General features: G+C 41.9%; 1 protein-coding gene across 1 annotated transcript in view; it reads right to left on the bottom strand.

The window, feature by feature from the left end:
• The window catches only part of PRKCQ (protein kinase C theta), a 71,780-nt gene that overhangs the window by 5,769 nt on the left and 41,680 nt on the right, over positions 1 to 24,331 (bottom strand). Inside the window, exons 12-15 of the mRNA XM_016219777.2 lie at positions 13,346 to 13,437; positions 11,683 to 11,745; positions 10,386 to 10,524; positions 4,890 to 5,078 (exon numbers count right to left, since the gene is read on the bottom strand). Of these exons, the coding sequence (XP_016075263.2) occupies positions 4,890 to 5,078; positions 10,386 to 10,524; positions 11,683 to 11,745; positions 13,346 to 13,437 (483 nt within the window). The remainder of the gene's footprint in view (positions 1 to 4,889; positions 5,079 to 10,385; positions 10,525 to 11,682; positions 11,746 to 13,345; positions 13,438 to 24,331) is intronic.

Below are 24,331 nucleotides of genomic sequence, written 5' to 3'. Positions count from 1 at the left end.
CATGTGCCCAGACCAGGGCTGGGGATTGAACCTGCAGCCCAGGTATGTGCCCTTGACCCTTTGGTGTACAGGCCAACACTCTAACCACTGAGCAGTACCGGCCAGGGCACAGCTGTAGTTCTTGATGGAGTGCAGCCTCCTCTGATGTGCAGTTGCTCAGTGTGTTACACGCACCCATGTGCCATGGGGGCTAAAGGGGATAGTCTGGCACCTACACTGCTGGTGCAGCAGATGCCACTAAATGCTGCATTGTTCAGCTTTTCCAGAGGACCCATTGCTCCCGGGTTTCACAACATTAGGTATATTTCCCAAGAGGAAGTTTCTCAGAAATATTACCTTTGATTTTTGCAGAAAAAGGAGCTCAAGGATGTGGGGGCTGTTAGATAAAAGTTACAGAGAAAATGAGGAGCACAGATGAAACTAGAAGCAAGTTCTTACGGTCAGAATATTGCAAGATGGAAACTAATTTTTATCAGCCCAGTTGCTAAAATATGGGCAAGAGCTACATTTCATGGAGCAAGGACATGAAATTTTTATTAACTCACGTGGGAAAGAATAAACCCAAACTCTTCCACATGGATCTAAAACCTCTTGCACCAATGAGTCCTTTTTCTTCCCTTCCTTATCTTGTCTTGGTTTCTGCTCCATTTAACCACATTTATTTTCTATTCTAGCAACAAATCTTTTTCTTGCTGCTGTAACTCTGCAGAATATATATATATTTTTTAAATTTGCTGATATTTAGCCTTAGATTTTGTTTCTAAACTTTTTATTTTGAAATGATTATAGTGTCTTAGTATGCTTGGGCTGCTATAACAAAATGCCATAGACTGGGTGGCTTAAAAAACAGACATCTATTTCTCACAGTTCTTGGGGCTGGAAGTTTAAGATCAAGGTATCAGCATAGTCAGTTTCTGGTGAGGTCTCTCTTCTTGGCTTGTAGATGTCCACCTTCTTGCTTGGCCTTTCCTTGGTGAATTCACTTGGAGGGAGAGATCACTTTTCCCCCTTTTATAAGGGCATCAAGGCCATCATGGAGGTCCTACCCCATTACATCATCTATACCTAATTACCTACCAAAGGCCTTACCTCCTATAACCATCATATTGGGGGATTAGGGGTTCAACCTATGAATTGGGGGGGGGGGCACATTCAGTCTACAAATATAGATTCACAGGGCATTAAAATATAAAAGAGATGTTCTGTGTACCCTTCACCTAGTTTCCCTTAATGCTTATATCTTACATGATTATAGCACAATCTCAAGACTAAGAAACTGGCACTGGTACAGTATGGTTCAGTGTGTCTAGTTCTATGTCATTTTATCACATGTGTAGATCTGGATAACTACCAAAACAAATGAGATATAGAACTATTCCATCACCACAAAGTTCTCCCTTGGGATATCCCTTTATAGTCAATGCCCTGCCTTCACTATCCCTAACCCCTGATAATAGTAACCTTATTTCCATCTCTATAATGCAATCCTTTCAAGAATGTTACATATATGGGCTCATGCAGTATGCAACCTTTTTTTAAATTTTTAAAATATATCTTTATTGATTTCAAAGAGAGGAAGGGAGAGGGCAAGAGAGAGAAACATCAATGATGAGTCATTGATCCGCTGCAGCCCGCAACCCGGGCATGTGCCCTGGCCAGGAATTGAACCCCAATCTCCTGGATCCTAGGTCGATGCTTAACTGCTGAGCCACGCCTGGCTGGGCAGTATGCAACCTTTTGAGATTGGCTTTTTTTAGTCAGCACAATGTCCTTGAGAGTCATTCAAGTTGTTCAGTATATCAGTAATAGTTCATTCCTTTTTATTGCCGAGTAATATCCCATACACATGACTTTTCATCTTTTCTCCTCCAACTGGGAATAATCTTGTCCTCCTACCCAGTCTTTCATTCCTTTGAAACCATTGCTTTCAGCATCTTTCCAGGGACTTAACTTCTGCTTAACTCCACCTGGCCCCAGTTACTCCTTCCTTCCCCTTACTCCTTGCCAAGAGCTCTCCCAGGTCCCAAAGTGGAGCTGGGTTTGGGAAGCACAGCTGTTCAGCTTTATGCAACATCCACAGCTGAAGGTGGATTACAACTGTAGCTCCAGGGCCTCCAGACAGCCCACAGGCTTTTTCCTTGGTTCCGTTTTCTGGTGGGTTTTGTTGGCTCAGGCTTTCTCAGTGCAGCCCTCATGCTGTGGATTAAGCTGAATCCACTCAAAACTCATAACTTGAAGCCCGAACTACCAGTGTGAGTGTACTTGGGAGTAAGAAAGTAACTGAAGTTAAATGAGGTCATAAGGGTGGGGCCTACTCCAATAGGATTAGCGTTCTTGTGAGAAAAGAAAGCTCTGCTTTGTCAAGACACAGCAAGAAGGAAACCTGCAAGCCAGACAGAAAGCCTTCACTAGAGACCAACCCTTCTGGACCTTGTTCTTGGACTTGCAGCCCCCAGAACTGTGAGTAAATAATTTTTTGTTGTTTAAGCTGCCTGGTCTATGGTATTTTGTTACATCAGCCAAGCCAACTAATGTACCTCATGTTAAGTACTTCAGAAGCTGAGTGTAAAATAAATGTAGCAACTGTAATAATGTTTGGACTTGGCTTTATGCGAAGAAAATTGTTTACATTATAATCTTGCTCTTATTTTTACTATCATTTTTAAAATTTTAATTTTATTGATTTCAGAGAGAGGAAGGGAGAGGGAGAGAAAGACAGAAACATCAATGATGAGAGAGTCATCACTGATGGGCTGCCTCCTGCACACCTCCTGCTGGGGATTGAGCCTGCAACCCAGGCATGTGCCCTGACTGGGAATCGAACCCAGATCTCCTCGACCCTAGATCGATGCCCAACCGCTGAGCCATGCAAGCAGGCTACTATCTTTTTCAATTGGTTAATTTTGAAATCAGCTTTCAGTTACATGTGTTTTGTTCACTCATTAAAAGTGAATTTAATTGGTTGGGGAGCTTTCTAAGTTCATTGCTGTTTGGATCACAGTCAGAAAAAGTGAAAGCTGAGTTGACTGGCTCAGACTTTTAAACACCACCAGCCTTGGAGGGAAGTGGGGGTGGGGAGTATTTTATGGGGGCTTTGTCAGCACTTCAGATTCCCCATCTTGTCTCCTCAGGGGGAGCCCCAGAGTGGCCTCAACATTTCAAATACCCTAGGCAAGCTGTCCATTGTATGAGAGAGGTAGAAGTGTTTGCCCTTTAAATTTAATTCCTGGTAGTTCCTCATGAGGAAAAAAGTAGACTAGTGAAAAAAGATAGGCCTGGTAATCTTTTTCTAAGTTTACATTTAAAATTCACTGATAGCTTCTAATGTTAAAGGACCTTATCCTATTTCCCTTTGCAATATAAGAAGAGCAAGACTAAAAATTATTTCCCTAAATGATTTTTTTTTTAGCTAGTTGAGATCTGAGATGCCAGAAATCAAAACACTGTTTTGTTCAAAACACCTGTATTTTTGGTCTACTTCTTTTAGATTTGTTAGCCTCTGATCCAGAGAGTTGCTGGGATGGCTCAGTAAATGTAGGTGGTGATTATTATTACCTGTAATCAGCATGTTGTATTGCCATGATTTATTTTCAGTATTTACAACTTGTTACAGTAATATACTGTAGATGGTATCTTGCATCCTCAAAAAAGGTAAACTGGGACTCTGCATAAAGTCCCAATCTTTAATGATGGCTCCCAGGTGCTGCTCCTGTCTCCATATTGGTTTGTCCTGTGAGCTCCTGGTTCATGGCTAGTGATTCTCAGAGTCAAGTTCACATCTGTAGCATTGTACATTGACTCCTGAGTTGTTGATGAATTCTGGAGATTGCTGCTAAGATGGTGACAGCCTGTACTCTTTGAGTTTTAGGGTGAAAACTGTATCAGATTTCCAGGGGACACAGGAAAGGGATGTGGCAGGGAGCTGGTCTGCCTAGGAAACACTGCTTAGCAGGCAATGAGCAGGGGAAGTCCCAGTGGGATGGAGTGCAGCTGAATTAGGATTTGGTACAAGAGCCGGGCTGGGGAATGCATTGAACAGCCTTCATCTCAAGGGCTTCAGCCAAAAATGTCTCCAGTGATAGGGATTTCCCAAACCCTAATAGGATGCATCACCAAAGTCTTGGCTTTAACAACCTACCAAATTGAAAAAGCATGAAGCCACCCAGCCGTATAAGAACAGTTTTTTTCTCCTTATTTTTTCTCCTCCACCCTCTCCCTGCTTTTAAGCTGATACGGTCTGAAACAGAAACTCCAGAGCAGGAGAGGAAGTGAACAAAGACACACAGTATGACCACACTCCCTTCTCCAAAGGTGAGTGCTGCCAGGCAGAAACTTGGGCAGAGGAGAGGGAGCAGGAGTCTTTGCTTTAGAGTTAATAGTGATGTGATGACTTATGCCTTGGGCTGAACAGTTTTCTCATTTGAGGTGGTGTTTTATGACTTAACAGTAACAAGTGGTTTTTCTTTTAACCTAAGAATGAGCAGAAAAGTCATGCATCCTGTCTAAGTTTTCAACCAGGGGCAAGGGAAGATGAGCTGGACTGAATAGATTTAATAGGGACTATGGGGAAACAAAAGTTGAGTTTTAAGCCACAAATTATGCTTGTTCAATGGACTAATTACATCTCAAAGTGAGGGCATCCAAAAGTCATTGGAAGTGGTTCCTGGACATTTCTTTTGTAAATTATGCACATGAGGGTTTATTGCTATCTAATGTCCATCATATTGGTGCCTCAGTTAAGCAGAGACGGTGAGCATTCCATTTAAATTCGGTTCCATACAATTATTGTTTCCTCTACCATGTATAAATCCGAGTTTAGAAGTGAATGGGAATACTGATCAGAAAACCTAATACTAACCTGAAGAAGTCTCCACGACTTCATTTCTTACCTTCACTAAAAGGTCCTTAGCCTCCTTCTCAAGCCATCGTGGGTAAAAGGGGTTGTCCATGCGGATGGAGTGGAACAGCTCTTCTTCATCTTGCCCGTGGAAAGGTGACTGACCAATTAGCATTTCATAGAGGAGAACGCCAAAGGACCACCAGTCAACAGAATGGTTGTATTTCTGACCCAGCAGGATCTGTGTGACCAAAAGGTGGAGATGTAATGAATAAAAGTGAGGTTGATGAGTGAACACCTTGCATGGCTTTTTCAAGGCTACTCAGTAAATAACTGATGGTGATGATAGTAGTATGTAGTTTGAACAAAGATCACGGTGAAAACGGTATCTTTTGAGATACTAATGATTGGATTCAAATGAGTGGGCTAAAATTGAGCAAACATTTTTGAGTTTCAATTTCTACTTTTCCTCTGGCCTTGAGAGAAACAACTGAACTCTGAGTGTCATTAGCTTTCATTTCCCATCTGTGATGTGAGGGCCTAGGCAGTCGATTCAGACCTAAGAAAGCTGGTATCTACCCCAGCTCTCCAGTGCCTCTGAGGTGACTCGCTAAACCCATATATTTTACTTCTACTCTCCTGAGTTTCTGCATAAAGTTTCTGTAGGTAATCAAACATCCAGAGAGGTCATCTGAACAAGTCCATTCCTTAGTTCCTAACTAGTCATGGTTTACAACTAAGAGAGTCAAATCTTGTGACTATGCCAAGAGACAGACTAGGATACCAACCTGTTCAAATATTGGATCTGGAAGCGCTATGTATACCTTGATAGCTGTGCTTTGAGTAGATCTGGTCTGGTCTATTCTTAAGGGAAGGAGATTAAAAGTCTGGAATCCCGCCTGATTTTAAAAAAGATTTCTACCCTTTTACCAATCCACTTTCTCGCAGAAAAGGCTTTGTACTCGGGCCTTTCAGCAACTTCCTTTTAAATGTTGGAACATAGAGAGTGCACATGTTACTTTGCTCAATGCTTTTCATCCCCATAGACCATGCTGTAACCTTCTCTAAAACAGTAGGGTCCATCAGTGGATGAATAGATAATTACAGTGTGGTTTACATATACAGTAGAATGTTATTCAGCCTTAAAAGGGAAAGAAATCCTGACACATGATACAACATGGGAAACCTGAGGACATTGTGATAAGTGAAATAAGCCAGTAACGAAAAGACAAATATTGCACGGTTCCACTTACATAAGGTACTTAGAGTAGTCAACATCAGAGAGACTGAAAATGAAATGATGGTTTCTAGGGGCTGGAGGAAATGGGATGTTGTTGTTTAATAGGTATAAAGTTTCAGATGTGCAAGAGGAAAAAGTTCTGGAGATAAGTTGCACAACAATGTGAATGTACTTAACACTACTGATTATACTCTTAAAAATGGTTAAGCTCCTATATTTTATGGTATGTATATTTTACAATGAAAATCAGCACACAGCCCTGACTCAGTTGGTTGGGTATCATCCCATGCACCAAAAGGTTGTTGGTTTGATTCCCGGTCAGGGTACATGCCCAGGTTGCAGGCTTGATCCCTAGAGGTGGGTGTGCAGGAGGAGCTGTCACATCGACGCTCCTCTCTCCATCTCCCTTCCTCTCTTTCTAAAAATCAAGAAACTGTTCTTTAAAAAAAATCAGTACATAGTAGGAGCACAATTTTAAATGGAGTAGAGAAAATCCTGTCTTTCATGACTGCTGCTGCCAGGATGGTTTTGGGGAAGCTGCTTTATCACCCAAAACAAAATGGAGAAGGGATACTAGTACAGAAATAGCAAGTTTACAAAGCAAGACTGGGACCCTCTTGGGATGGCCATCCTTTCCATGCTGCAATTTAAGGCTTAGCTCACCTGTGAGCCACACACAAACACACCGAGGTCATTTTACTGTAGCATTCCTTATTTGAGATGGAACTTCCCCCTTTGTAAATGGGCCTTTGGAATGAATGGTAGAACTATAGTACAGATGGGCTTAGTAAAGGAAAATGACACTACAGCTCTAGACATTTCAGTATTTTCTAGGAAAGCTGCATGTCTTGATGCCGGTGAACTTTTTGATGCAGAGAGTAATGTGCATAGTGTCCATCTCCCACCCCTACCTGACCTCAAGCCTGTCCTTGCGAAATGAGGCAACTTGGAGTGAGCCTCAGACATACTGTGAAATTTTCTCTAACATAAGGCTTATTAAACAAACAACAACAAGACAGCCATGAAGGCCAAACAGAATGCTGCAGGTTCTACTTCTGGCTTAGTCCCTTACCGAGTAGTTTATCATGGGTTGTTGTGAGGCTCCAGTGAAAAGTAGGAAAGACAAAGTACTTTGCCATATGGAAATGACGATATGCTGTATGATAAATATCTGCCTTGATGAACTGGTACCTGGCCCGTGTGGCTCAGCGCACCCAAGGGTCGTGGGTTCCATTCCCCGTCAGGGGCATGTACCTGGGTTGCAGGTTTGAACCCCCGCCCTCATTGGGGCACGTGGGGGAGGCAACCAATTGACATAGATGCCTCTCTCCCTCTCCTTACCTCCCTTGCACTCGCTTTCAAAGTCAATGGGAAAAAAATCCTTGGGTGAAGATTAACAAAAAGATCAAGTTGCAAACAGAATTTTGCAATCTGCTGCTGACTTCCAGTATAAAATGCTATCCACTAGCCTTAGCTCAATATTTAAATGCTAAAGTTCACTTTAAAGTTTAGAAAAAATAAATGTTTCTGTAAGGAATAATCTAAAAGTAGACCCGGGGAGGATGATAAAGAAAATGAAGGCGTGCACACAGGCACAATCAGTTCAGGTAAATTTGACTTTAGTGGGGCCTGGTTCACACGCAATTCCCAGGGTCTGCCACGAGGGGGAGCCCCAAGCAACCAGAAACCCCTGGAGCATCACATCTTTGTAAACAACCTTATTTGGCAGGAAAAATGAAAAGAAATTTGGAGGACAGGAGACAGCTGTGGTGGAAATTAAGTCATCTAAGGCTTGGTGATGTTAACGAAGAATTTCAATCTTAAGTTAGGGAGAAAAAATGTAGATTCGTCCTCAATTACATACTGTTAAAACAGAATGCCCGCAAATGCTTGCTGATATGTGTTAGGGTTTTCCATACAGGGTATGTTTTATTTATAAGAGCCTCGGAGGTAGGCCCTGTTATCACCAACAAAGGAAGTGATTGGACTGAGGGAGGTTACATGTTTTACTTGAGGTCACCTAGTTAGTGTGTTGAAAACTATGTTCTGAAGCCTGGTCTTTTGGTTATTTACTCTTGTTTTAATGAAGCACAAATATGTTTGTGCTATTAATAACTATAATAAAATTTAGTTATTTAAAACTATTGCATCCTCAGTTCAACCTGATTATATTTCTTTCTATGCATGTGTTATAACACACAGGCTATATTGGCAAAAGTGTATGATTCAGATATAATAAGTATACGTATCCTGGGATGCTTTTTTTAAAGGATGAGGGGGCAGGTCAGACGTTTGAAAATATATAAAGAAGATGTACTATCAGTTGGATGGTGATGGAGAGGAAAACCAGGCATCGCTGGGGTCCAGACAAAAGATGCCCAGGGCCTGGAGTGGGGTACCAACAGTAAGGACTGGGAAGGAATTGGAGAAGTATGGGGGATTGAAGCAAAGGGATTCATTCTGAGGGCTGGGAAGGAATCAAGGGACATTCTTAATTCAGTCACAAGATTGGGGAGGGGAGAATAGACTGAGAAGTCCCCGAGGCCTAAATTTAGAAGGTCTTAGTGCCTGGATTTGGGAGGGGTAAGAAAGAAGGAGGGAACTTGGATGAGTCCTAGCGTCCTGGCTGGGTGACTGGATGGATGGATGTGTGTGGCAATTAGCCAAGAAAGGAGAAGGCTAGGTGGGGTGGGGCAAGTTCAACAGAGAAAGGAGTTTGGGACCTATTTTGTTTGAATGGCCTGTGACAGTTAATTGGAAATTTCAAACAGGAACAGGGACGTATGGGTCCAGAGCAAGAAGTAGTTTGGCCCAGCCATACTGATGTTGGAGTTAAAACTACAATCACAAATACAGTTGCTCCTGGAGAATATACAGTAGGAAGAAAAGAGGAACCAATAATGGAATCAGGTGAGACGAGAGAAAGAGACTGAAGTTACGCAGACAGAAGTCGCCGAAGCCAGATCTGGAAGATGTAGAGGAAAGAAGGATCCAAGGAGAGGAAGTAGCGTAAGGCATTCGTAGACAGGAAAGTTAAAAATGGTAATTTCTTTTTGACCAGAGGCCAATCTTGCATTTAAACAAGGTTAAGTCAAAATCAAATACCACATCAGCACAGGGAAAAGCCACATGTTTCTTAGAGTCGAGATGCCTCAGTTCCTTTGGCAATGACAGGGATTTGCTCTAAATTTGTTTTACCCAGGAAATCAGAGGTCCGACACTGTCTATCAAACAACCATCACCACACACTTGTTAATATGGTTGTTCATTCATCCCAAAGGTTATTTATTATCACCTAATGTGCCAAGCACTGAACTTGGTCCTTGGATAGACAAGTGATTAAGATCACACTAATCTACATGTGACAAAATAGTGTAGAACTATACACACCGTGTACCAATATCAATTTCTTGCTTTTGACTGTACCACAGTTATACCAGATGTAACCATTGGTGCAAACTGGTGAAGGGTATATGTGGGTGACGTTTCTGTACTATTTTTGCAACATCTTGTGAATCTATAATTATTTCAAAGTAAGAACTTACTGAAAAGAGAAGACGACACAGCCCCTGACTTTAGAGCAATCAGCCAGCAGTGCAGGGAGATCCAAAGATAAAATAGCAGTGATGGTAAGTGTTACGCAATGGGAAAGGCTGCACCGTAGGGGGAAACTGGTCGCCCCGGGGTGGCAGCTGGCGCGACTCCGTAACAAGGAGCGAGGAGGGAAGGGTTGGATGGATGGATGCCTTCGGAGCAAATGCGGTTCTTCTGGGGGCTTAGAAGGTTTTTGTTGTTGTTGTTGTTTTTAACTTTGCAGTAACATGTGACATAAGTATTGTCCTCATTTCCCAGAAGAGGGAACACATCAGTGCACGCCAGCAATCTCCCCATGCTCACACAGTGGCAGCTCAGAAACCACACTGTAGGCTTTTCTGGTCTCAGAATGATGCCTCTGGACTTACTCAGGCAGTTGCTCAGGGCCCACCTGGTTCTCCCCATTGTTTTCTCTGGTGGGCCTGAGCAGAGTGAAGGTATTTTAAGGCTGGGGGTGGGGAGGAGCCATGACTGAAAGGACCTGCGGTGCCATTCAAGTGTTGGAGAGATGATCTAATTAAGCATGAGTACCATTCCCCATAAAATAATAACAGCAGCCCCTATGTGTGGCCGTAATTATGCAATACTCAGAAAAACAAATTCAAATCCTGAACCAAAATACTTAAAATGTTCTGATTTTCAGGGAGGGTGGAGCAGTGGTGCTCGGCCCGGGGCATGCTGGGCTGGGAAGGGGCGCTGCACAGCCATCCCTACCTCCGGGGCGATGTAGTCAGGGGTCCCGCAGAAAGTGGTTGTCTTGGCATCTCCTAACATGTTCTCCTTGCACATTCCAAAGTCCGCTATTTTGATATGTCCATCTTTGTCTAACAGGATATTATCTAGCTTCAGGTCCCTGGAAAACAGAAGCAAAGCAAAACCTCGCTTTAATAATTACAAGTTTGTTAAACTAGGATTGCCATGTGAGGGGTGGTCTCATCACTCTAAACAGGGCAGCCCTCCCCTGGCTGCACCTCTGGAAGGAGAGAGATCACCGGGGGCGGATTGTCAGCAACTCCGTGAGCACCAGGGCTCAGTATGAACCATCCCTGAGGGAAGCGTCTGGACTGGATTACACAGAGCTGCTGACGTCAACAGTCCATGTGGGCCATCACTTAACCCTTACTGACGACCTCAGGTCAGGATTGTGAACATTCCCCAGAAGAGCACATGATCCTACTCTCCTGGATCCTTTTAGTTGTCTTGCGTTTTCCCTTTATGTCAGGTTTTCAACTGTCCCCTCTCACCGCTTCGCTGTGCTGGCCTCCAGCAGGTCAGCCAGTCTCCTGCCTAGCTCCTTTCTTATTTTAAGTTTACTTTTTCCTCTTAATCTTCAGTGAGTCAGAAACCAGTCAAGTAAGCTTTTGAGGGTTGGTATGTTAAATAAGTGTCAACTATGTTTTGAGGAAAGAAGTAAGGAGATTGAAGTACAGTGGCTTTCACCTAAGAAGGATGTGAAATGATGGTGTACAGTGGAGAAATTTTGGACATCGGCTCACAAAAGAGGCTACAGGGCTGTTCTGTGCACTTCTACAAGGTGTAACCTTATAGGTTTCCATCGGTGCGTCTGAGTGTTCGGGGAGAGCTCCCCTCCTCCCCTCTCCCCTCCTCCCCCACCCAAAAGGAGACCATTCGATCAACATTTCTAGGTGTCCCAAAGCAAATACAGGCAAAAACGAGATGCGGGAGACGGAATTGAGAAAGCAGCAAGATGTCAAAGAGAAAGAAAGCAGAGTACTGGAAGGAATGAGAACAATGGAGGAGAGAAGAGAAATAGTCAGGACCAGAATAAAGAACAAAATAAGATCAGAACCTTATTGCTCTTGAGACTGGAATTTCTTACTCGGTTGCTATTAAACCATCATCCGTGTTATCAGCATGGGCAGGAAGCCTGGGTGTGAAACTTTCTGCCCCAAAAACACCCTGGGCATTTCATGGCACTAAGCACAGTGATTACATTAACCAGGCCAGGAAACACAGCGAGTGCAGTATTTGTCTCAGAGGTAACATTTACCTGTAGACAATGCCTTTGGAATGAAGGAACTGCAGACCAAGAATGATTTCAGCAGCATAGAACCTGAGGGAAGGAAAGTCAGGGTTCACCATGAATGCATCAGCAGAACAAAACCAAACCCACATTTTATCCAGGGAGTGCCCTGTGCAGTCCTCTGCTGAATGTGCACATGCAGCTTTGTGTTTTGTGTGCACACACATCATTTCGTGTGTGCACACCATTTCAAAAGGAAGCTGTCGTCCCTGAGAGAATGAAGCAGAGCTGGTACCCTAAGTTAGTCCTACCTGCAGCAGGTGCTCATTCTTATATTTTAAAGGACAGTGCTCAAACTATCACTTTTTTTTCCTAATAAAACATACACAAACATTAAACGTAATAGTATAGTATAATAGGAAAGTAATTTTCCCTTTTATTTTAAACTCTGCTTGGAGCCCTTAGACCTGTATGCAGGGTCATTCCCAATAGAACTGACTTGTTCCTGTGCAAGAAATAGAGCCTGAAGAGGGAGGAAAGGGGATGAAAGATGGGAGGTGACACGGGGCTCTCCATCTTCAGGGACAGAGAGGAGATGAATCTGAATGTAGCCGTGGGACTAAAGCTAGGGATAGGGGAGAACTTCCTGGAAGAGAGGTTTGCTGACCCCAGGGAGGAATGCAAACACCTCCCCCCGGGGGGGGGCAGTGAGGGCAAACAGGACAGCACCCATCTGACGGCTCGCATGCTTACAGGGCGGGCAGGGAGCTGGACTGAGTGCATCCTCTCCAATGTGGAAAATGCCTGATGGTTTCTCCGCTGTGGATACCCCACACAGTTATCTCTGGGTAGTGTTCGGATGGCTCCTGGAGGCCACGAGATCAGCAGTGTGTGACTCACTGGATCTCACAAAACAGCCATTGCAGCAAGGTTTCTGCAGGAGCTGGGGAACAGGGCCATCTTTCAACTCAGCTCACACTCAGCCACTCAAAGCACTGAAGGGCGAGTGAGAGAGGATTGAAGAAATAAAGCCAGTCTGTACCCAGCACTTTTAAATGGACCTGGTGGCATTTTTTTTTTAATGTCACTGTGGTTTTACCACTCAGGAAAGAGGGCCCACGGGGCTGGGGATGAAGAGTGACAGGGGGCCCTCAGCTGCAGTCCCACCAGCAGCCTGTTCAACTTTGCTGGCGTTCAGTGTTGCCCAAGAAGGTGAAGGTTTATTCTCAGACTAAGTGCCCCTCCCGGTTTCCTAATTCTCATGCCCGGGAGCCACATGCTTTATGGCTCACGTTGACCTTTCCATGAAAGGCCTGGGCTGAAGCTCCATCCCGTGACCGCCTTTAAGATCTGTGCTCCATTCGGCTGCTTTCTTTACAAAGGGCAAACATTTTTTTCCATGCTCATATCATTTAGAAGCCTGAGGCATTGGGGCATCTCCTTGAAAAACTAACTTGTTGATTTCAAAAACAGAGAAATTAGATAAAACTGAGAAGAACGTAAGCTTCAAACTGGGGACACGGTTGCCTCGTGTGACATATTCTCGGGGTTACCTTGTCCTGGGAGTTAGCCGTGCTGGGTGAGGAAACGAAAATGCCACAGGGAAAGAGAGAGTATTCTGTGGGCACTGAGGGGACATAGAAACTGCTAAGAGCAATGGAAAACCCCAAGCCCTTTAGAGGGCTCTTACGTGGCTCTGGAAAGGTCAAACTTGTGGCAGCTCTGGATGTGGTACATCAAGTCTCCTCCGTTGAGAAATTCCATCACAAAGAAGAGGTTTTCCTGGGGAAAAACAAAAACAGCCCCAATCTTTAGCTTTCATAAAAAAAAAAGACACAAGCATTACTTTTTTCCTTTAATCCGCATCTGAGGATATTTTTTCCATTGCTTTTTGCAGAGAGTGGAAGGGAGAGAGAAAGAAACATCGATGTGAAACACATTGATCCGGCTCAAGCCGCAACCAAGGCCAAGGATCAAGCCTGCAATCTAGGTACATGCCCTTGGCCGGAATTGAACCCTGGACCCTCCAATCTGAGGGCTGATGCTCTAACCACTGAGCAAACCTGGCCAGGGCATAAGCAGTACTTTTTAAATGGATGTAGATGATTCACAGGAACCAATTTTGTCGTCAGATCACTTATAAAAAGATAAAAAACCATTTAGCTGATCTGTAGCGTTTCTGAACCCCCAGAAGCCTGGGAGCCTGTAGAATGCTTGCTGGGTTGCTTGTATGCTAGGACTCAGCAGACAAAGCACAGTACGATGCAGGGTCCCACTGGACGGGCCTGCCTGACTGGGATGGTGTTGGGACCTTAGTGGGTGCTGATTGTGTACCTGTGAAATTGACAGTGTACAAGAGAGTAAACACAAATGGGGGCCCTGACTCCAGGGTGAGACACAGTCCTGCCTTCAGGGAGCTTACAATCAAGTACAGCCTTAATTCTCTCCACTGTAGGTTTTGCTTGTGACAACCCACAGCTTAAGGGTGTGTTGCCCCTAAAGGAGGACTCCATGTGTGTTTTTAGAGCTGGGGCCCTTTAGTGGCAGCCATCAGCTGAAATCTTCAGGGTGTGGTCAGAGTTTTAGAGGTGGTTACGATTCCAGTAAGCCTGAGCACCTCCCACTATGTGAGACAATATGTCCTCAATAAGTAAATTCATAGCACTTTGCCCTGATTTTTTAGAATCCCCATGAACCACAGAATTAGTAATCCGTAAAGTGTGGACACATGTGGCGTGTCTGTGCATAAATTTGCACCTGAAAACCTCACCTGGGTGATTTTTTAACAGAATTAACCTTTAAGTTTTGATGTGAAACTAACTGTGGCCTCGAGGCATACCAGGTCACTGTAGAAACAGCGTTCTGGTCTGACAAGTGACATACATTGCCTGTTACACATTCCGCAGAGCTGGGGAAACCCAGTATTGTGGCAATTATCTCAATAATTCAAGTAAAGGTAAGCACCATCCTGCTTTTTCCAAAGTTGACTTTAGATAGGAAGTCTCTGGAGCCCACTCTTTCTCTTGCAAGCAGGCCTAAATTCTCTGCTGACATAAATCCAAGTATTGGTATTTCAAACATACTTTGAGATTGATCATTTGCCTCATCAGCACACATCTGCTTTCTCATTAGCACACCTTCCCTTGAGCTCTTGTTGCCATTAAGTACTAGATGAACAGCTTCTAACCTTCGCTTTTTTACCCCAAACTGTGATCACCTGTATACACACAGTGGAGGGATCTCCTAAGTATTCAGGAGAGTAAAAGGCATAAAAGCTTAAAGTGAGACCATTTATAACAGTGTTCAGATGAAAGATTCTCTTTGTTATGATGTTTACAAATTCCTATAAAGTCTGAAATTTCAGAATTTACTAATTGTCAGTTTGGACTTAGAGAAAGTGGGGGAAGGCAGCTCAAGGCAAAAGGTCAACCTCACTTGTGCACGCCCCGGGCACGGCAGTCCCATCAGTGCTCAGGTCTAAATCAGACTCTCTTACCCATGGTGGGGGTTGAGGGGCCAAACTTGTGCGGTGAAAGAGAGTCTAAGAAATCATGGGGCTCGGTCAGTTTACTTTCATGGGCATTCCAAGAAGAGCACACTGATGTAGTGATTATTAATTAAGTAGTAATGGAAATTTATAGCATGTTGGATGCCACACCTAATCCTACTAAAAGACATTATGGCTCTACACTAAGCCTTCCAAAACAACCTGTTCCAGTTCTCATCTTTATATTAAGCTGGGGACACTGTAAAAAGCCCATTGGTTGTCTTTGGTTGTTTATGATGGCATTTGCTTCAGTTTAAGCCTTTGGTTTGGGTGAATACTGGCTAAACCATAGGCTTTGTAGAGGGGTATAAGGGCAGTCCATGCCTGGAAGTCCAGCTTGGGTGGGCAGGATGGGGAAACTTGTTCTTCCTCTAGAGGGTGCTGTTTTGAGGATCTTCGCCCTTGTCTAGAGGGCTCTGATAGCTGTTTGGAAGTCACAGGAATCCACTCATCAATGGGACTGTTAGCATAAATGAATGTACATACAAACCACGCAGCCCTGGGGTTTGGGTTTTGAATATTGCATTTTGAAGGATGGATAAACCTTTCCAAAGCTGAATCCCAAATCCCAGTCATAAAAAGTAAATATGGAAAGAATAGCCTTAAACTTTCATAAATGCCTGGAAAGGGAGTTCTCAGAGCTGAAGGTGACCTGCCACTGGCCAGGAACCCTGCAGGTCACTATCAAAAAGAAACGTTTGCCCACTGGAGAAACTCTGGATCAGGTAGGGTAGAACCAAACCCAGAAGAACTGGAACTCAGGGTAGTTGATAAGATCGTGGTCTTTGCCCTTACTCAGACCCGAATTCAGAGCTTGGAGAAGTTACGCAGTCTCTCCTGAGCCTCATATTCTTCATTTGTGAAATGGAGAGGATAATGTTCCCACCTCACAGGGTGTCCTTGAGTATTACCTGAGCTGATACATGTCGAAAGCGAGCTCAGGGGTGGCACTCAGCATGCACATGATATCTGGTAGCTGTTGTAATTATAGGAAACAATTTAAAAGCCAGTCAAAAAATAAAAACAAGCCCATCCGATGTGGCTCAGAGGTTGAGCATAGGCCTATGGTCCAGGTGATCACAGTTCAGTTCCAGGTCAGGGCACATATCTGGGTTGCAGGCTCGATCCCCAGTAGGGGGTGTGCAGGAGGCAGTCGATCAATGACTCTCTCATCATTGATATTTCTCTCCCTTTCCCTTCCTCTCTATCGGAAATCAATAAAAAAATAAATAAAAATAAAAGTGAAAAGAAAAACATACAGCAGCTCCTTCCCAGAGAAAGAAACTGCACAGTCCTGTGGCTCTTGAAACAGAGAGGAAAACAGGGACATGGATCTCCACCAGTCTGTTCTTTCTGTTCAGATCCTGAGCTGAGAGAAAATGCAAAGCAGGCTGGCGAGGGAAACCTGGTCTCCTGGGCTGTGACCCACATCTCACTAGTGTAGACCTCTCTCTTTTAGACCTAGTTAATACTTTAACTGATGCAAATGATTCTTTTGGGGAGTGAAAGTTGACATTGTGATGGTGTTGGGGGATGGGATGCTCCAAATCTGCCCTACACTTAGAATTTGTGAGCAATGCTGGCACAGCATGTGTGGAGTGGAAATTCTCTCTGATCTCTCACTAACTAGCCTGTGGCCAGGTAAATCACACCAGCCCTGAGCCTCAGTTTCAATCTCTGAAAAATGAGAAGTATCGGCGAGATCCTTGGCTTCATTTCCCTTTAGTAACACAAAAGACTCCCTGATTTTCAGTTTACTTTTCACATTTATTTTCCCCCCCATTTTTCTTGGGGGGAAGAGATGAAATTAATAAACTAGGACTATTGAGCACATTATAATACTTATGGAGTATTTCCCAAGTGAGAAAATAAGTATTGGTAAGATGTTATGCTTGCAAAATTCTTAAGGGAAATCTTTGTCTAGAAACAATGCATATTTGAAGCAAAATGAAAGAAATATTGATGAGTCTTCCCTTTGAACCTTCCTCAAAAGAGGTAAGGATTATGGCTGGGCTCATGGCCCACCATAACAGCCCAGAGGAGGTCATAAAATAGAGGTCAGAGGGTCTCCTCCCATTTAAGTAGTCTTCTGGTTATGCTAGTAGAACTCAGCTATTGGTTGGGGGCAAATTTCTCTGTGTCCCAAGGGTTCTGACTGCTTTAACATCTGAATTAATCCTGCCATGGGCCAGGGGCTAAAAAGCAGGAAGGGTTAGAATAGACTCTGATTTAGCACTGTGTTGAGTAGACAAGAATGGCAGGAGAATGACTTTTTGATTGGTCTTTGTATTTTGTATCTTGCCTGTCTTATTCTTTTAGAAAGAATGCCAGCAGGCCTGCTGGGAGAAGGGTATTATCTCTGATTTTGAAAAAGAATTAAAACACTGGAGTAGAACACAACCTTTAGGATCCTGGCCCCAGTTCAAGCATCCAGTGAGTTTTTTCACTTTGTCTACCTAGTGGCTCCTTGGAAAAGTGAAATTTATTTATTTATTTTAATATGACTGTATTGATTTCAGAGAGAGGGGGAGAGAGAGAGAAACATCAATGATGAGAGTCATTGATCGGCTGCCTCCTGCATGCCCCCAACTGGGGATCCAGCCCGCAACCTGGGAATGTTCCCTGACTGGGAAGAGAACTGTGATCTCCTGATTCATAGGTTGATGCTCAAAGGCTGAGCCACACTGACTAGGCAGAAAAGTGAATTTTAAAACAGGAAGGTTGCCTTACTTAGCCAGTTTCCTGCAGGAGGAAACGCATGGGATTCTTATAGCCTCTGTTGTCAACTCAGATGGACTGATGTATAAAGTGAGTGTTCCTATAAGACTTCATGTTCATACCACTCATGGTCTTCAGAGTGAGTTCTATAAGTGATCTTCCTTCATCCACTGATCTTATTAATGAAACAATAACACACTGATCATATTTCCATCCTGTTGGTGAAGTTTTAGTTGGGATTTGACAGTACAGTTACATTAGGGCCGCTGGGAGAAGTGAGTCATTGAATAATGCTGAAGAGCCTCTGGCTAACAAGAAAGCATTGGGTATATCACTCAATAACATTTATTTATCCATCAGCTGTCCAGTTTATAAATATACCTACGCATGCATGCCACTCTCTATGCCAGATCATAAATACAAGAGCGACAGTTTTGCTGTGATTTTCTGACAGCTGAAGGCAATAATTGATACTGATATTCTATAGATAAAAAGGTATTCAAAGCTCTGTGGTGATATTTTTGGGAGCTTTTAAAAATGATATTATTGTAGTCTTGCAAAATCATTTATATATATTTATATATAAATAAAATAATTTCTCTATATAAAGTCATATATATGTATATGTGTGTGTGTGTGTGTGTGTATATATATATATACATAGAGAGAGAGAGAGAGAGAGAGAGAGAGAGAGAAAAAACCTTCAAGAGCTCAAAATAGCCTAGTGTTTTTGCAAACAATTCTGTGTACAAAGTACTAAATTTTCCAGTTTCCATTTGGTTGGAAAAAAACCTGCATAGCTGGTTCTCCTATGTTCTTATAAAAATATGAGGTCACTTACCATAGGGGGACTTTAAATTCCTTTGTATTCATCTTCTTTGTGAAATATCTACATGAAATTTCACTGTAAAAGTGATTTATACTGGTAAAATGAAGAAAGGAAGGTAATCACTGTATACAAGATTAGGATATTTAAATAGTTTGCTAATCTAAGAACTGGAAAAAAATCAATTTTCAGATAACATATGTGCTAATTTCAGTGGTTTTCAAAGCCAAATCTTTTAAATAATTCTGATCTATATTTAACCAAGACATTGCCTTGGATTTTCTACCTTTGTGACTCTCAATGTTTTTACTTACACAGTTGATGCGCTGAGTCTGATCTAGTGTCAGAAGTAGAGGTGGGGACCCCTTCATCAAGATTTACATCTTTACTTCTACTTACTGTTCCCCCCAAAACAAGGCTTTAGTTGAGACTTACAACTTGTAGGGGCTGCCTTTTTGACATCCTTAGCAATGTGGTCATGAGGACATGGAGGGGTTTCCTGTCTCAAAATAGACCACAGAGCTGGGATCAGGGCTGCCCAAGTTGTGTGTTTGGAAGGAACACCCAAGAGGGGGTGGAGCTGGCACTTGGCCAGCACACCTGGTGGGCACACTGGATGCTGGGCTCACCCAAAGGTCCCACTGGTACACTTACATACCTATGGTAGTTTGTCACACCAGCACTCAGTTTCTTAGGTATATTTGTAGTTTAGAAGGCTGGAGCAATTCTGAACCTGGAAGACTTTTTCTTTCTTCTATAGTAAGCTATAAATTAAAACATCCTACAAAAACATGTTTGTTGCCTTTTTTGTAAGGAATATACCATTAAAAAAACAACAGATGATCACATATGTACTTTTTATATTTAAATGTAGACTGTGTGTGTGAGAAAGAGATAGAGAAATGGCTTTGTAGACCAGCAAACTCATTCATTAGGGCCTGTTTATATTTCTACTGTAAACTCTCATTAGTAAAATTCCCTGCCTTCAATAGATTCATTAGTACATATCAGAAGTAATGTGCCCAAGTTTCTAGAGGTTTATACCTTGCAATAAGAACTCAGGCTCGAGTTGTATTTACTGGCTTAATTGTCCCACGGGGTCGCCTTGTGTTAACGAACAAATTATTTTCCCTCATAACAGAAATACAAACAGGACTGCATTTCCTGAATTTTAAAACTGTTTCCCTGATATGATTAGGTCGCTAATGAGAGTCAAGATAGCAGTTAGGACTATGCACTTTGCCACCAAGCTGCCCAGAGTTTGAATCCTCGCTCCCCTACCTCATAGCTGTTGACCTTGGTGTGTTGCTCAACCTCCTTAAGGGAGCCACCTCATACACTTATCTAGAAAACGGAGGTAATAATCGTGTCTACTTTGTAAGGTTGCTGTGAATGCCCTAAATGTGTAATGTGCCTAGAACATGGACAGGCACATAGTAAGTGCTCTCTAAGGCCAGTTGTTGTTATTGTATTTATGAGTTATTACATATGATATACATGCCATACATGTCGAGAAAGATAGATTCACAAGCAGAGAGGGGTCTCAGGGACAGATTGAGTTTAACATAAAAGGCAGTATGATTTTGAGGTGAAACTGACCTACTCTACTGAAGATTTTAAAGTTACTAAATTATCACTGCTCCAAAGGAAAAAAGATGCAAAAAAAAAAAAAAAAAAGGAAGAAAGAAAATACTAAAAAAAGCTCTACCTCTGGGTACCTTTGAATGAAATAACTAGGAACAACTTTCTTCTTTTTATAATGCTATTGTGTATTTTCCAAACTTTAAAGGGTGCTTTGGTATAATTTTATAATGAGGGTAAATAATGAATTTTACTTAAAAATGTTAAGTGAGTGATTTTTCTACCACCGTATGTTTATACGGTTATGTGCTCCGTCTTTGCCAAAGGCGTAGGTTATCCTTGTTCAGATTTAGGCTACTGAAGAGCAAGTTCCCCAAAGAACAACGAATAGCTATGGCCTTGCGCTCTGCCCCTACATCAGTTTCAAAGAGGTCTGGAGTAAGTCTGATTCACTGACAGTTTCAAACAAGTATTGCTATTAGCAGTGCTGGCATGGAGATTTACACTAAGTGTTTGATGTCAAGTCAGTTGCTGTCTTTTTCCATTCACCTAGGTTGATACTGGCAGGCTTAAACCCGAAGACAGTCTAACCAGGCACAGGGCAGAAGAGTCATCTGGTTATATACTTTTAAAATCCACTTTTAATCAAAGTAATTCAAATAGGATAGTTCTTTCAAAAAAGAATCAAAATAACAGAAAGATCTAAAAAGGGAAGCATCATTAAAATAAAAATCTATGTCCACAATATGACAGAAAGATGATTAAATGCCAGGTTGAAGTGATAGATTTAACAGAATTGGTTATATAGTTCTCACAGGACTGTGCTTGCATACACAAATATCATTCAGAGAAGTCAAAAGTCTTAGGGCTGTCAAGATTTATCAATATTTAAAACATAAGATAGTTCTTTAAAAGAACATTTTGTGAATGAATATTCTAGCATTAGTAAAGGGAGAACTGGAAAGGTGGACTCAGAAGTTATTTTTCTAGAATTTATGTGATCTAACCTCTACACTGTTTTCCCCTTAGAATGACTACATTCCTTTTTGCTAAGAGAATGAAAATAAAGAGTTTGGAAAAGTATTTAGCAATGATGACTATTCAATATAGCTAACAATTGCCAAATGTGTATGTATTATTGGATAAATGAAAACTTTAGAGCATTAAAGAAATTAGCTAATGATTTTATCAAAACAATAACAATTAACTTTGAAAATATACAGAGAGCTTGGCAAATGTTATGCAAATGAGGTCAGGAATATATATTTCTTTCCAGAAAAAATAAGGTGGGAAAGGAGGAAAAGAATAATTGTAGCCATTTTTTGCTACTATTTTTTCTTCAAAGCCTGGTAAATTGATGTGATAAATTTTATACAGGAGGAGATTTGCAATGCCTGAAGAAGAAATGAAATTAAAATCAAAATATTTATTACAAACTATCTAAGTATACCAGACCCCTTTAAAAGTATCATATGTTAAGCATGTGTAATAAATGCTGTAGCATCCAAGGTTATAGTATAATAACATGGAAATTTGAGAGTAGAATTCATCTCTATTTTGGGACATATTCTATTATAACCAGTGGAAAATGCACCCTGAAGAACAAAGGAGAGCTGATCCATACCTAAAATTCCAAAATTAAATGCAATAATCCACCCAGCTGGGCATGGCTCAGCGGTTGAGTCAACCTAGGATCCAGGCGATCAGGGTTCGATTCCCGATCAGGGCACATGCCCGGGTTGCGGGCTCGATCAATGACTCTCTCATCATTGATGTTTCTATCTCTCTCTCTCCCTCCCTCTCCTGTCCTCTCTCTGAAATCAATAAAGATATAAAAAAAATGCAATAATCCACATAGACTATTTAGCCCTGCACCTACATATAATAAGAATTCATTAGTCCGTGTTGACTTTTAGGTGCCTTGCTATTCTATCACACAGGAAAGAAAGCATTCAGTTGTATTATAGTCAGAACTCAAGGATGGTCCCAACATGTGCAAGGTCTGGAGCAAGAATACAAATGGATGCCCCACACCATTTGTCTAAAATTCTAAGTGTTATAAATCAAGCTCACCAACTATAAAATTAAACATATTCTATATTCTTATGTGTCCTCTCTCTCTCTCTATATATATATACATATATATGTGTGTGTGTGTGTGTCTATGTGTTATGTGTGTGCCTGTGTCTGTGTGTATGTATCTTGAGGAATATACCTTAATAATGACCAAGAAGGCCAGTGATAAATTTAGAATTCCTCCAAATCTTGCACCAGTTAAGTGGCCACTTGGGGAAAGGCCTGTACTACTCCCTGCTCCCCACCGTGTCCCTTTCTTACAACAGAATCTAGGAAGATGTCCATACATGCTTCAAGGTATTTGGGTATGGAATTCTGGGGGTCCTTGAACATGGCTTAGGAATGGGGATAGGGATCCTAGGTTGATGCTCAACTGCTGAGCCATGCCCAGCTGGGCATGACTCCTTATTCCATGGGGGGAGATGTGTGGCCAAAGGGAGGCTTCTAAAGTAAGGGGCTGGGCACAACCCCTTTTGCTTGGGTCTAAGATGTAGGACATCCAATGGGTAAATTTCCAGTTAAATGAGTTGTGAGTTGGATTTGGTGTTTAGGTACTTTGAAATCTCAACTTTACTAATAATTTTAGATTGATAGCATGATCTAGAGAAGAGCATTAGGCTATGATGGGCTAGGCTGATCTTCTTTGGATCTCAATTTCCTTAGCTTCAAAATGAGAGGATCTGACCCTTTCTTACATTTGAAAATTCTACATCTATTGAGTCTTTCATAAGAAAACCAAATGAGTATAACAAATCAAAATAAGAAGCTATAAGCAATGAAGAGGTGAATGGATAAACAACCTGTGGTACATCCATACAATGGAATACTACTTGGCAATAAAAAGAACAGAGCTCTGAAGCCATGACGAGACATGGAGGAAACTTACATGCTTGTTACTAAGTGACAGAAGCCAATGTGGAAAGGCTACATATTGTATGAGTCCAACTATATGACATTCTGGAAAAGGCAAAATTATGGAGACAGGAAAAAGGTCAGTGGTTGTTGGGGGTTGGGGGACAGAAGGATGAAAAGGCAGAACACAGGATTTTTAGGGTAGTGAGAAACTATTGGGTACGACGATACTATAATGGTGGATACATGTCAATACAAAAAAGTGAATGGTAATATGGTAATGTAAACCGTGGACTTTAGTGAATAATAATGTATCAATATTGACTCATCAGTTATAATAAATGTACCACACTAAAGCAAGATGTTAAAAATACCCCTATTTTTCCCCAACTATGGGGGCTGGGGGGGAAGGATATGTGGGAGCTGTGTACTTTCCACTCAATTTTTCTATAACCTAAATCTGCTCTAAAAAATTAAGTGTATTAATTAAAAAAACATATACTAGTAGCTATAGGCTACCCTTACATTCAAAGTAATGCTAATATACATGACTAGAAGGAAAACATCTTTAGGTTCTTCCTCATACAGAATTTATACAAATATCAATAAAATAATGCCTGAAGAATATCGAGGCTAATAAAGTTCTACTAAACTCTGATGTTTATTTGCCCTATAAAGGTAGAAATTTACACAAAGAAGGTAGCACCGCAGGCTCTATTTAAAGTCTTTCTTGAAACAATGACTTCTAGAAACATGTTTTTATTTATTTTGGTTGACAGTGTCCACCTAAAATATTTGTAACTGCTCCTCTGGAAGTTTTTTTCCGCCATAGAGTTTCCTGGAGAAGTACTGCCTTCTTTTGTGTTTTTTTTTTTTTTTTTAAGGATTTAAGAGCTTACTCCCATTCTGGATAAATACAAATGATGAAATGCTTTAAAACTCACACACTAAGTTATTTCTTTGCCTTGAAGGCTGGTTTCACCTTGCCAGTTTCCATCCCTGGGAAATTCCCATCGCACACTTCCTCTTCAAACTTTGGCCCTTAGGTGGTACCTCGAAATGTCTGCTTCTGTCTC

Source organism: Miniopterus natalensis, chromosome 1, assembly GCF_054644295.1.
Source record: "Miniopterus natalensis isolate mMinNat1 chromosome 1, mMinNat1.hap1, whole genome shotgun sequence".
In the NCBI taxonomy this organism is placed as follows: Eukaryota; Metazoa; Chordata; class Mammalia; order Chiroptera; family Miniopteridae; genus Miniopterus; species Miniopterus natalensis.
The sequence above is the reverse complement of the archived record's forward strand: the minus strand, read 5'-3'. Positions and strand labels throughout refer to the sequence as shown.